The sequence below is a fragment of the Chenopodium album genome, chromosome 26 (genome assembly GCF_948465745.1).
Source record: "Chenopodium album chromosome 26, dcCheAlbu1.1, whole genome shotgun sequence".
NCBI lineage: Eukaryota > Viridiplantae > Streptophyta > Magnoliopsida > Caryophyllales > Amaranthaceae > Chenopodium > Chenopodium album.
In genome coordinates, this window is record NC_137859.1 from 5,568,625 (window position 1) to 5,582,816 (window position 14,192).

The 14,192-nt window shown below is 32.1% G+C and overlaps 1 protein-coding gene and 1 pseudogene across 1 annotated transcript; one reads left to right on the forward strand and one right to left on the reverse strand.

Moving 5' to 3' along the window:
- Positions 1-1,994: 1,994 nt before the first annotated feature.
- On the reverse strand, positions 1,995-4,778 carry LOC145616686 (pollen receptor-like kinase 3 pseudogene; annotated as a pseudogene).
- A 5,794-nt stretch (positions 4,779-10,572) lies between these two features.
- Positions 10,573-12,386, forward strand: LOC145617977 (protein TIFY 10A-like). Its single transcript, XM_081672752.1, has 3 exons — positions 10,573-10,797; positions 11,083-11,239; positions 11,749-12,386. The coding sequence occupies exons 1-3, from the start codon at positions 10,662-10,664 to the stop codon at positions 12,194-12,196; spliced, it is 741 nt and encodes a 246-aa protein (XP_081528878.1). The 5' UTR covers positions 10,573-10,661; the 3' UTR covers positions 12,197-12,386.
- The last annotated feature ends 1,806 nt before the right edge of the window (positions 12,387-14,192 follow it).

Sequence of the window (14,192 nt, forward strand, 5' to 3'; positions counted from 1 at the left end):
CAATCTATCTTCAATATAATTAATATAACATACCAGAGGAATAAAAATTCAATACTTTCGTCCACACAAATATAAAGATGTTTAATAAAATATTTATTTAGAAGATATAAATAAAGGGAGTGTTAAAATTAACGTACTACTCATGACTTACTCAGTAGGCGTTTTTTTTTTTTCCATGATAAGATAACATTAATTAAACATTAACTATTGGATCTATCATAAAATTAGCAAGTCTTTGTAAGATACAAGAAAATGACAGTTGTATCTTACAAAGTGATAGTGATCAACCTTTATTGAAACCTTAGAATATACGGAGTACATACTTAAAATATCACCCACATTTAATACGGAACATTAGAGTGTGTTATCTTAATATATATTAGAGAAAAAATAAAGGAAAAAAAAAAAAAAAAAAAAAAAAAAAAAAAAAAAAAAAGAAGAAGAAATAAGAAGAAGATGAATCTAGAAGGTGGTATAGTTATTGCTTAATTAAAAATCAATGTTGCACGGGTGGATCATCAGAAGGTGGGCAACATTAAAAATTTAGACGATTGTCTATCCCTAGTAATGCAATATATTTTTAATGGTAGTTTATATTATAAGTTACAACTTACAAGAGTACAAGCTTGTTGTTAGTTGCTCATCTTGAAGAGACAACTTGACATCATACATTAAAATAATATATAGAAATTAGTTATATTGTTTTTATACTATAATTAACAGTTTAGAGCATTTTACAACTCATTAGTGAGCAATTATATTAGCAATTTCCAATTTAATTATGTGTTTGTTATGATATTTGATTTTCTTAGAACAACTGTTTTATGTATGATATGTAGTTGGAGAGTATAAGGTATCCAAACAGCTACTATTTGTTAATTTTGGGTTTTGTATGTTAGTTGATATGATACATACTATTATATCCCTTATCAGTTATTAAAATTATAGAAGTAAGCAATTATAGAGATGTTAGGTAAAAACAGTTGATCAATTTTACATCTATGTGCCTATAATGCCTAAAAGCATAATCGAGTGATTTTTGTTTTATGCAAATCATAATTTGCACATATTCTGATCTTGCAATCCTAATAATTCTTTCATAAAGTTTTGGTTTTAAAAACATTTAAGGTAGTTTATATGAGCATTTTAAGTCATAACTTTGAAGGATTTATAATTTGACGTACTTAAAAAAAAAGTCACATATAAGTATAGGCGGGTAGTTCTTCGTAAAGTCTATCTAAATAAATGGATGGTGCTTTGAAAGTTTGAATAATACTTCATAGAATTCACTCCTTATGTTATGATCTAATTCGTATCAATATCCGCAATCATTCAATTAACTAGTAGCATTATGTATTAATTTTGGTCATTCCTTAAAATGAATGTATGTGAATCTTGTATGTTAATTTTACAATTTTGCTTGGCGTCAAAAAAAAAATTAAGAATTTTGGCCCAATATTCTCAGTAAATTAGTAGGCCTGTTGCCCAGTGTAGCTCCTATTGCCCAAAGCCCATAAAATTCAATAATAAAGCCCATTAGGCGCACAAAGGTTAAAGTTTATTCCTTGAGCACAGGACCATTTCTTTTTTTTTTTGAAGGGAGCACAGGATCATTTCTTTTTTTTTTTTTTAAGGGAGCCCAGGACCATTTCTTGTATCATACATTCACACATGTATCCTAACAAAAATAATTTAAGTTCACATGGCGACGTTTGTATGTAAAAATAAAGACAGTGGAGATAAATCACAAATGCACGTATTTGTTGGTTGAATGACCAAACTTGTATATTAAAATTACAAGTTTTGTAACATGATTGGTGTTACATAAAAATGATGATATCTTGGTATACAAATTATAGATACATATTATCTTGGTATACAAATTACACCTAAATGTTGAGTTGAATTAGAAATCTTCTTAACTGTATGTACCGAGCTTCCCTTTGAACTGTTTTTTGTTACAATCATCTATAGGCCATAAGATATCAATAACTTTACAAGAGATCAATAGTCTTGAGATCTAGACCTCCATCATCTTGAACACATACCCTTTCTATCCTCTCCTTGACTTCTGTCAAACTCAACCTTTTATCGCGATTAGGTTCAGTGCAAGCAACCCCTATGTGAAGCATCTTCACCATGGTCTCCTTACAACTCGTCGAATGTGACACAATATCAGGATCAAGCAATTCAACTTCTCTACCTTCTTCTATGGCCGATGTCACCCATTGCACAACATCAGTGCCACCCTTGGTTGTGCTAAGGTATTGAGAAGGGAATTTGCACGTGAGGATTTCGAGGATGACTACTCCTAGGCAATAGACATCACATGTAGGAGATATTGTTTGGTGTTGTATGGCTTCTGGGGCTCGATAGCCAAATAATGCTTGTGCCGCGACACTAGGGTTAGTCATTGGACTAAAGCCATAATCCGAGAGCAATGGCTCGTTTTGTGTGTCAATCAAAATGTTGCTTGATTTAAGGTTGCCATGAGGCAAGTCATAGGATTGTAGTTGAGAGTGGAGGTAGTATAGGCCTTCTGTTGTTCCTCTGATGATCTTTAGACGTGTTGGCCAATTTAGTTCCTCGTGAGATGTTCCTCGATCACCTAAAGAAGCTCAAAAAAACCAAATAATGCTTACAGTTTAGAAGAAATTATGTGCTAAAAATTAATCCCAACTAAAAAAAAATTATGCACCCAATTATATAAACTTTATGGTTTTTAAAAGAACATAATCTAATATAAGTTTTAAAATTTGTTTTTAGAAAATTTTAGTTCCCTTTGAAAATTGGACAGCCAAACTATTTTATTCAACAACCTACACATACATGTACATTTATCGAAATGTTATAAGAGAAACAAATATGAATAAATATAATAATTTAATTCGTGAAATGTCTTTAAAAAAAGTTATATTTGGTTTGTAATAATTTCTTCATATACCATATACACGTTGGGTTTTTTTACCAAGCTTAGCTTGGTTTAGTGGGAAAAATTACACCTTCCAACCATGAGGTTGGGGGTTCAATCCCCACTAGAGGCCCTTTGAGGGTGGGGATTTCTTATCCTTCCCCCCTCACTCTCAAAGTGTCTGGCCCGCAAATACCGGACCAAAAAAATCGTGAGGATTGAGGTTCGGTCAGGGTCCTTCTCCTTACCATTAAAAAAAAAAAAAATATACGCGTAGGATTTATGAAAGGTGATATTCATAATTAAATACGAAAATTTTGATCAAATTATCTAATAACTTGGTTAAAAGAACCTTACCATGAAGAAGATAATGCAAGCTGCCTTTGGCAACATACTCATAAACAACTAGCTTCTCATCTTTCCTATAATGATAAGCCAAAGGAGGCAAAATATTCCTATGTCTCAAACTAGCCAGCTTCCTAATCTCCACATCAAATGCATCATTCTCCAATCTATTTAGCTCGCGCATCCTCTTAACCACCACCCCTAATCCATTACCCATGATCGCCTTATAGGCCGAGCCTATACCGCCATTTCCTAGCACCTCTGCCGATGCTTTCATCAAATCCGCCAACACAATCACACCCTTTTCATCATTCACCATTGTAAGATCTCCTTGGCCTAATCCACCTACACTATTAGATACACCGCGATTACTACTCCCCTTTCCCGAGCTTTTTCTTGATGATCTTTCCGAGTTGTTGCTCCTCTTACTCGACGTAGAAGAATGAGTAGAAGAATGGCTTGAATTCTTTTGCAAAATGGGTTCCACTAAGCCTACCTCTATCGCCCTTTCACTAACACCGTCTTTGCTTCTCGTGCTAGGTGTGGTGGTGGTTGAGGTCGTGGCAATGGAATTAGTGTCATCATTATTTTGGGTGGTTGTAGGGATATCATCTCTATACACCCTTCTCTTTTTAGTAATAAAAATCGCGATAACCACCAAGGATAAAAGCACCAAAATAATACTCATAACAAGGGCAATCACCCCAACAAAGTTACTATTATTGTGAGGTTGTTTAAGATTACTCAACTCTCCTTGTGGTGCTGTCGAATTTTGGGATGATGATTGATTATTGTTACTAATTATGGTAATGCAATCCACCCCAATAACCTCACCACAAAGCTTGGGATTTCCTTCAAAAGATGAGGCCTTAAAATGTAAAAGACTCATAGGAATTTCGCCTTGTAGTTGGTTGTTAGACAAGTTTAAGGCAACCAAAGGCGGTTGCTTAAGAGGGGGAACCTCACCCGAAAACTGATTGTTTTCGAGGTGTAACTCTAGGAGGTTACGTAGTTGTGTTAACGACGATGGAATATCACCGGAGAATGCATTATTAGCTAGCCAAAGTTTCTTTAATGACTCCATCTTTAAGAAAAAATCCGGAGATATTTGTCCGGTAAAATTGTTGTTATTCAAGTATACCGCCTTTAAGGCTCCTAATCGATTAAGCTCGGGGATGGGGCCGGAAAACTTGTTGTCCTCAAGGCTAATGGTGCGTAACCCTTGTAGGCTAGCCAATGCATCGACGTCGATAATGCCGGATAATCCCTTGGATTTTAAGTGTAGGCCAATGACATTGCCATCTAAACAAACAATGCCATTCCAACGTGCATTTTTGTCTAGGCAAGGGGTGGTGTTGGGATCCCATGTGTTGAGAGCTTCGGGCGTCGATAACGAGTTTTTAAACTTTAACAAGGCTTCTACATCGGATATGGAATGTGTTGTTGAAGAAAATAAGGTGATTAAAAGAAAATATGGTAATAAAAAAAGTGGGTTCAAAATTTTGTATGATGTAATGGCCATTTAACCTTTTAGCCAAAAATATGTACAATGTTGTAGGAGGAAGAGGAAGGTAATAATCTAGGACCTTCAACAATTTTTAGTTTTTGCTCTAATTTGTGTATGTTTTTTGATGATTGTTTATTCATCCATTGCATTTGTTTGATCATGATGATGATTGATTTTTTTTTTTTTTTTTTTGAGATTTGCTTTGTTTTTTCTTCTATTTCTGTTTGATTTTTTTTTTTTGGTTTTTTTTTTTTAAAAAAAAAAAAAAAATTGTGGGAAATTAGAGGGTGAAGGCAGGAGAGCCTCAAATTGAAAGAGGCCTCAAAAATAATAAAAATGCTTTGGAGTAAGAAGAAAAATTGGAATTGAAAGGAAAGAGTTTTTTTTAGTTAGACATAGTCCATTGAATTGCTTGGCGAGATTAAAGGTATTGAGGGAAATTTGCACCATCCAATTGTAGCCCCTATTTGGCTATATGTTGTTTTTTTGGTAACCTTGGTTGTGTTATTTTTAAATGCTCTGTTTTCCCATACACTTGTGGTTGTTTCAAACTATTTTGTACTGTATTCATTTTTTTCCCTTAAAGTTTTAGCGGATTTTATTTTATTTTATTTTATGGGTAAAGGAGAGGGACAACCCCTGATTATAAATAATATGTCTAATGACTTTTCAGTCAGAAAAAAAAAAATTACTTCGTATGTCTTTTCACGATTGCAGATTTATTAATTTAGTCATTAATATCTTTAATTACCAATATGTAAATACTACTACTACAATCATTATATCTATACTTCTATATTAAAAAGTGTTCCTAAAAACATTTATGTTCCACGTAGATCAACACTAATATTGTGCCACATCACTACACTTACGCCACGTCACTGCTAGCATTGTAGCAACGATTTCATGTCACTATTGAGAAAAAAACATCCCACAAGATTCGAACATGTGACCTCATGTACTACCTCCGTTTCATAAAATCTGCAACAAAGGGTCTTGCACATTTCCCAAGGCAAAATTTCTTAAGCAAAGATTAGTAAACAAAAGGGCATGTGTTTAATAGGATGAGAGAGAAAATAACCCCACCACAACCACCCAAAACCCAACCAGCCAACTTATACCACCACCAACACCACAACCAGACCCCCAAATCGCAACCCCACCACCACCACCCAAAATCGCACGAAGCCCCACCACCACCACCCAAAATCACAGATCCCCCAATCGCAGACCCCAAATCGCAGACCCCCAAATCGCACGACCACCAAATCGCCCTCAAATCGCACGACCACGACTTTGAAAAGGGTGAAAAGGGCGGCGAACTGGAGTTGGAGAAATCGGCGACTGTCACCAGTACGAGGGGCGCGCGGCAATCGAGGGTAATTGACACCCGACCTACCTCACCACTACCATCAAATTGAAACCCGACCTCACCACCATCAAGAATCGAAACCCCATCTCGCCACCATGAAATGCGCCCACAACCACGAGAGAAGAGAGGAGAAAGAAGAGATGGTGCGGATCTGCAAGGCGGTGGTGGTGCGGTGGATCTGCGTGGTGGTGGTGCAGTGAGAGAAGAGAGAGGAAGAGGATAAGGATGGTGCTGGTGGTGGTTGAGAGGGAGGAGAGAGAAAAATTGGTGGTGTTGATGGTGGATATGGTTGTGAGGGAGGAGAGAGGATGTTGGTTAGGATTTTAATTAGAGATAAATTAATTTGGGTTAAAGAGTTAATATGTTGTTTATTAAAGTTAAGTAAAATTTAGTAAGGGTATGGTGGTAATTTTATACAAAAAAATTTACTAAAAGAGGTAACTTTTGGTTTGTTGCACATAATGTGTAGTTTCCGTTTTGAGAAATTGTTGCAGATTTTATGAAACGGAGGTAGTATATGAGATCACATTCTTACCATCTTAGCTAATAGTAACTCATGTCATTTATACACATATAAATTACTATATCTTTAAGTAAACACATAAATAATTATACAGCGTAGAGAAAAATTAATAAAAACGAATAGATTCAACAAAATTAAGACAATGTTAAGTCTTTTTTTTTACCAACATTATGTCATTATATATATTTAAAAGTAGTAATCCGGTGCAACGCCCGGGCTACACACTAGTTTTGGTATTAAAATGTGTAAAATCGAGACGGGTCTCACATGACTATATTTTTTTGCTTAGCTATAAGCCTATAAATCATCAATATTAGTCAAAGTGAAGCATATCAATTAATACGAGTAGAATAAAAGTCAAACTGTTACATGTAAAAAATCAGATGATGAATTTATTTTCTTGGTTTACTTTTTGATTAGCTATATAGTTGATACATGAGCTTTCTTTTATCTGATATCAAGTGTAAAGGGACCCAAAACAAGTTGAACCAAAATACAAGTAATTTCCAGTGTGTAAAACCACTTGAAAGTTGAAACAAGTTGACGCAAAATAACTCTGATATGCCGACTTACCAAGTCGACGATGAGGAAACAAGTTAGCAAAAAAATGTGATATTTTGAGACATTCACATTTTATATTGAGTGTGACAGCTAGAGCAAATTTTACGAAGTATTTTATTTGTGATCAAAGATTATTATACGCCAAAAAAGAGACCCACAAACATTAATTTTTATGATTTGAAACAATATTGAATATGACCCTTGCTTCGCTGAATCGGTCCAACCACTTGTCACAATCGTTGCTTAAGCCTATCACTTTACTTTTTATTATCAACATGTGAACAATATGTTGAGGATTCCCTAATTCGTCTCTTTACTTTTATTTTCTTATCAAAAGATGTTATTTTTTGTAGTCCAATTATTTTTTTGCAACGCTAGCCGTTGATATTTTATTGGTTATTGTCATTTCGTGTCAAAATATAAAAAATAGTAACTATAAAAGAAAAGAAATTTAATATTATGTCAATAGAAAAAAATACTCGTAATATTCGTGTATAATTTGTCTAATTTGCAATTTTTAATATTTTTGTAATGTATACAGATCAGTAGTCAAACATATTAAATTATTAATACTCCAAATATGCATTAAAAAGTGGGTAAAATTTTTTTAGACAACTTAATTAACAAACAAAAGTACTCCTAGGCATTCTTTCAAAAAAAAAGTACTCCTAGGCATGTCAATTCTACTTATACATTATGTATGATGAGTACAAAGTATAAATAAAGAAAACTTCTTACATGTACTACTAGAATTCTAAGACATTAAATTATAAAATATCTTTTACAGGCATACAACTGAGGACTGAGGCATTTAATAGCCAAATTATCAATCAATAACTATATACTAAAAGACACACTAGCAATGACACGTGTCATTTCCTGGTGTGTCTCTTAGTTTTTTTTTTTAAAAAAAAATCAAATTAGGAAACAAATCTTTTTTTTTTTTGACAAGAAAAAATCAAGTTAGGAAACAAATCTTAAACATAAATAAAATGTTAGAAAAGATTTAATATATCTTTCCAAATATATTAATACCATAAACATAAGAATCAATAACTATATACTAAAAGATACACCAGCAATGACACGTGTCATTTCCTGGTGTGTCTCTTAGTTTTTTTTTTTTTAAAAAAAAAAATCAAATTAGGAAACAAATCTTTTTTTTTTTTTTTGACAAGAAAAAATCAAGTTAGGAAACAAATCTTAAACATAAATAAAATGTTAGAAAAGATTTAATATATCTTTCCAAATATGTTAATACCATAAACATAAGGAAAAAAAAAACAAATTTTTAGCATAATTTGTGACATATGTAGTGTTACGTACTACTTTACCATTAATAAAACAAGGATTTTTTTAAAAAAAAGATTTAGTATTTAATTATGTATGATTAGCTTGCCAAGAAAGATATGAAAAAATATTTTAAGTCGATTGATTATTCAGACAAAAATACTATGTAAGAAAGAATGAGTAATAGTGTCCAAAAAAGAAACCTATTTACGGGTTAAATACATATTGTTAAGATATTTATTTGGTAAACAAAAAGAAAATTATATAAATTGTTGGTGAAATATATATAAGTATACTTACATATGTATTTTAAAATATCGTATTTTGCTAATAATAGGCTTTCATAATAAATCCATTTTACGAATTGATAACTTAGTCAAATTTATTTTTTATAATTAAATATAATGTTAATTAAAAAAATACTTCGTAGTTATTGCAAGTTACCGTGCATGGCACAGGACCTAACCTAGTTTAATACGAGTATAAGATTTCCAAATCATATGATCTTTGAAAAAATATATTTAATACAAAGTACTATCTTTAGAACTATCTATGAAAGACTAGGTATAATGGTATAAGCGAAAATATTATTTAATTGAGCCATGATTCTGTATTAGGTAAAGTCTTTTGGTTTCATCAAAAAAAAAAAAAAAAAATAATAAATAAATAAACAAGATAAAAAAAAATAAAAATAAAAAACATGTAGAGTATGTTGGAACTTAATTAGAAATTTCCGTATAAAATCCAAAGAATCCAATGTCGGACCTAATTAATTGATGCTTGACGAAGTCTAAAGAAACCCAGTGCCATCCCCCAAACACAGATAAGATAAGTCCAACCTGTAGATTAAGACCCCTTTGCTATTTCAATATGTAATTACGATTAATACCCAAAACACCCATCCAAAATACTATTATTACAATATTGTTATAGTAAGGAGTAATTGTTTATGGGTATTTGTTACTCCGTATAATGGAAAAATTGGTGTAATCATTCTCATAATAATTGTTTGTTTGAGAGAAAGAAACTTTAAATCGATGAGATTATTTAGTTTAATCATTATTATAGGATAATCGAGTATAGATATGAAACATTTTTAGAATTAGATTTTTTTTTTTTTAAATAAGATTATAGTAATGCAAAGAAATAACACGCAAGCATCGCATGCATATACACTATTACGGAATACTAAATAGCATGTATAGTAAATGAATACCTAATACTCCATATTAATAAAAGCTATCGATGCAAAAAATAATAAATTAACTTATAGCTTGAATTACGTTTTCCTTAATCGGCTTCTTTTGATGAAAACTTAATTTAATGCTAGATATTACTTCTACGTCAAAATAGCTAATTTTTGCTATAACAGACAACTAATCTGTTGATATAAGAGATCTGACATGCCTAACTCAAGACTCATACTATTACTCGAGTAATGTTAATTATTGATCTTAATACATACAAGATGTCATATGTGTGTCATATCTTGATTATATAAGAGTTGAGGTCCAGCATGACTAATTCAAGACTCATACTTTAACTCGCCTAATAATAATTAGTACTCCGTAAGTCCGTATTAATCTTAGAATACATACAAGGACATCGTCGTAAATTCACATGAAGAAGTGTTATTTTTTAGAAAAATCTAGGCAGCACGTATTAGTATAGTAAGAGTGTCCAACAAAGTAGGCAAACCGCATACACCGACGACCTTATCTTAAATGAATAATTAAAAATGAATCGACACCATATTCTTAGATCCCAAGCAATAAACACGTGAAATAAAACAATCGATTTTGAGGTGCATATTGAAAAGAGCCAACTAGCATTATTATTAGCCCCACCCTTAACACGAGTTGTATACAATTCCACCTACTTGTCCCCCTTAATCACGTAATTAATTATTCTTAATTAATCATCACCTTTTTTTTTTTATATATCTCTCTCATCAAGACTATATATATATATATATATATATATATATATATATATATATATATATATATATATATATATATATATATATATATATCTTCATTCATTCCCCCTATTATTCTCTCCCTTATTTCCATTATTATTATCTTAAACCTTAGCTTATTAGCTTCTTATTATTTTCATTAACAATAATTCAAGCTTTGAACAAGAAAACATGGGTTCTGAGAAGATTGTTAAGTCTAATTTTACACAAACATGCACTCGTTTTAGCCAGTTTTTGAAAGAGAGGAGGTCTTTTGGTCATCTTGATGCTTTCAAGACTCTTGCTTCGCCCGACATCGATGTCAAAGGTATTTTTTCCATCTCTTTATCATGTTAATAACGTTGTGCTACATCCTTTAATAATCAGATTATAACACGTAAACTAGCAAAAAATTAAGCCCGGCCAGGCCAGGCTAACACCCTGTCCTGGCCTAGGTCTATATGTTTTTCCAAGTGTCTATCTAAAAATACGGAGCAGTGATATATATATATATATATATATATATATATATATATATATATATATATATATATATATGGAAACGCGTATTTGTTTATGGGTCGTGTTTTTAAGATATTTGTTATGATTGTAGGATCTGGAGCCAAAGAGGTATCAAATGCTGCAACAAACAATGTATTTCCAAAGAATATGGAGAAGGAGAAGATGTCTTTGGAGCTCTTTCCTATGATGAGTTCATTGACAGCTGCTAATGGTGTTGAAAACTCTGCCAAAATTATGGCTGATTCCAGGTAATTAAGATGAAATCTCCATTTTATGGAATTTACTTTAAACCGTTGTTATTTATAGTATTTTATGATTCATATAATATATGGTAATTATAATTATGATTATGATTTGTATGATGTATTCTTATTGTTGTTTCAATGATATCTGTTTATTTAAGATCTAAAACATTTGAATAAAACGAATTTTATTTAATGTAAGAAAATGCTATACATTAATAAGAGTTAGATCCAAAGTCAGTCATTTGATATATCAACCACAAAATGAATGTGATTCTTTAGAAAAGTGAACCATAAGTTAGGTGGTCGACTTCTTTTTAAAAGTAGTAAATTTCACAAAGGTTTTTTATATTACTAAAGTTTTGTTTGATCTTTTTGTGCATGCATATTCTAGTGTTAAACTTAATTTGATTCCATGCTTGATTAAGTATTTAATTAATTAGACCAACAATAATTGAATGAATTTAATATATGTTGTACCAAAGCTGACCCCCATAAAATATTTTTTTGTTCAGAGATTCGCCAATTTCAAAGGAGGAGCCTAAGAATTCTACTAGTATACCAAGCATGACCATATTTTATGGTGGAAGAGTACTTGTTTTTAATGATTTGCCTGAGGACAAGGCTCAAGAAATCGTGTCTCTAGCTAAAAATGGAATGATGGGTCCTCGATCCCAAGCTCAGACTCAGACTCGGACTCAGACTCATAATGAACCACAAACTCCTCGTGCTATCAACGATGTGCTAGCACAAGATGTGGTTGCTCAAGGAGTGGGTAACTTGTCCGATTTGCCTATGGCAAGGAGAGTCTCCCTTCACCGGTTCATGGAGAAGAGGAAGCACAGGGTCGCCGCTAGTGCACCTTACCAAATTCGAAACTCAATGGCTGATGATTCTCATCCTAAAAAATTCGACTCAATGAAAAGTTTGTATGATCAGCAACAACTTGAGTTGAAGTTGTAGACTTCGAAAGTTTTGCTCATCCATCATATCTTAAGTAGTTAAAGACCAATATATATGTATAAAAATTTTATTTCTTAATTAGTTTGTCATATGTTAATCTGAAGTGAATTATACTCACTTCATACTCATTAGCTAGGTAGTATTATTTCCATATTCCTTGATCTAAATATAATATTTATTCATATTATTATTTACTCGTATTATTGAAGCAATTATATCGATCATTACATTATAGCAAGTATCAAAGCACATAGTTTTTCGTCTTTCTATAATTCGGGCTTTTACCTATATACCTTAAGATATACAGATGAACACATCATATCTCTCAACATCCACACAATTTTTATTTTGAACTATTATGATGCGGGGTTTTAGAGGGTCGAGTTAATCAACCAATCGATAAAGCTAAGTAAAATCACTAGCATGTCATACAAGTATAGAAGTCGTGTGGGAGATAAAGTAGACTTGAACCTTGCTTGGTTGTGTAACTTGTGTTCCAATGGGAGAATAATGTTGGTGATAAGATTATTACGAGTATCAGTTTAAACTTTAAATACCTCAATATACATGTATGTGTTTTATATCACTTGTATCTTACAGTTTGTTTTGTTTTAAGTTGGTTATTTAAATAATACGTAGTACGGAGTATCTATTAGGCTTTACAATTTGTTATTTGCAATTCATTAAATAAGAGATTAATTTCTAGATGAACTTCAAGAGTATATTCTTGTGCATGAGTTTTCTTTCTTGAAGGCTTACACCTTGAGCTTGTTTCACATTTTAATTTGATCCGTTTGATTGAGTGATCGATTTATAATCTGGGTTGGTTTTATTCCGAAATTTAGTATTGTCATCATTCATGCACCCCTGTATGAGATTAGGCAATATTTAAAAAAATCTCTTAATGTTTGGGTATAAATGCATCACTGCACATTAATGAATAGGCAACTATATCTATAAAATCCTATAATAGTATGTTCAAGTGCAAACTTCCCTATACTATCACCATTTGCTATATATTGTCTATCATACATTTCGTTCATAGTAATACCCATTACCAAACTAAGAACTCTATAAAAGGGATCAAAGCATCAAACTACATCGGTGTAGTTCTAAGATGACTCTTGGTTGTGTTGTGTCTCATAGACTATGGGGTTGGCTATGACAAACTGTAAAAATGGCCCAAAATTTTGACCAAATTACAACTTTAGCTCATATATCAATCGTGTCGTGCCATGTCATGTTTAAGTCAAAAATCACTTACTCGTATTTATTGGGAAGTATGACACAGGAGAAAGATGCAGTGTGATGTAACGTGTTGTGCATTTTTCATGTTATCTGTGTAGTGAAGATATATACGTAGTAGTAATTTGCACAAAATATCCATCGAAAAAAGTACTGTACGATTGAAAATCTATTTTGGTGGAAGTTTGAGGTGTGCTCCGTACGAACAATCAGTCCATCTTTACATATTTAGCTAGCTATAAAATTGATAAGCCTCTACTTCCACTCATCAGTTTACCTTCAAAAGAAGGGCAAAAAAAATCCAGTAGTTTGAAAGATTAGTCTCAAAATAGGCACTAGGCACCAACTTTTTGACAATTGACCCATGACTCTGAGTTATAAATCTGCAAAACTTCTGGCCTGGTTTTCACTTAGTTTATAATTGACCAAACTAAATCAATCTTTTTGCAACATAATAAAAGAAATATTAATCTAAAAGATAAGTGCAAGTCCAATGTGTACGACTAAGACAATATATTAGTTCTAATAATTAAGGTTTGAAACTTATTATGCTGGTTCTAGATCACTTATATAATTGTGTCGACCTTGGAATATTGTAATCTGTCAAGATCTTAAGTAGGTATACACATTTTCCAAATTTCGAATAGATAATACAAGTTCAAATACGATTTCGTCTTTGATTTAGTAGGGAACAAATTGTATATGGAATAATTTACTTATAGTGGGATGACCCTCCCATCAGCATCACAGA

What these genes read in the sequence shown, in the direction of transcription:
- LOC145617977 (XM_081672752.1), top strand. Translation starts at nt 10,662, where the DNA reads ATGGGTTCTGAGAAGATTGTTAAGTCTAATTTTACACAAACATGCACT. An exon ending in GCCCGACATCGATGTCAAAG is followed by an intron (nt 10,798 to 11,082) that starts GTATTTTTTCCA and finishes TTATGATTGTAG; the next exon opens with GATCTGGAGCCAAAGAGGTA. An exon ending in AAAATTATGGCTGATTCCAG is followed by an intron (nt 11,240 to 11,748) that starts GTAATTAAGATG and finishes TTTTTTGTTCAG; the next exon opens with AGATTCGCCAATTTCAAAGG.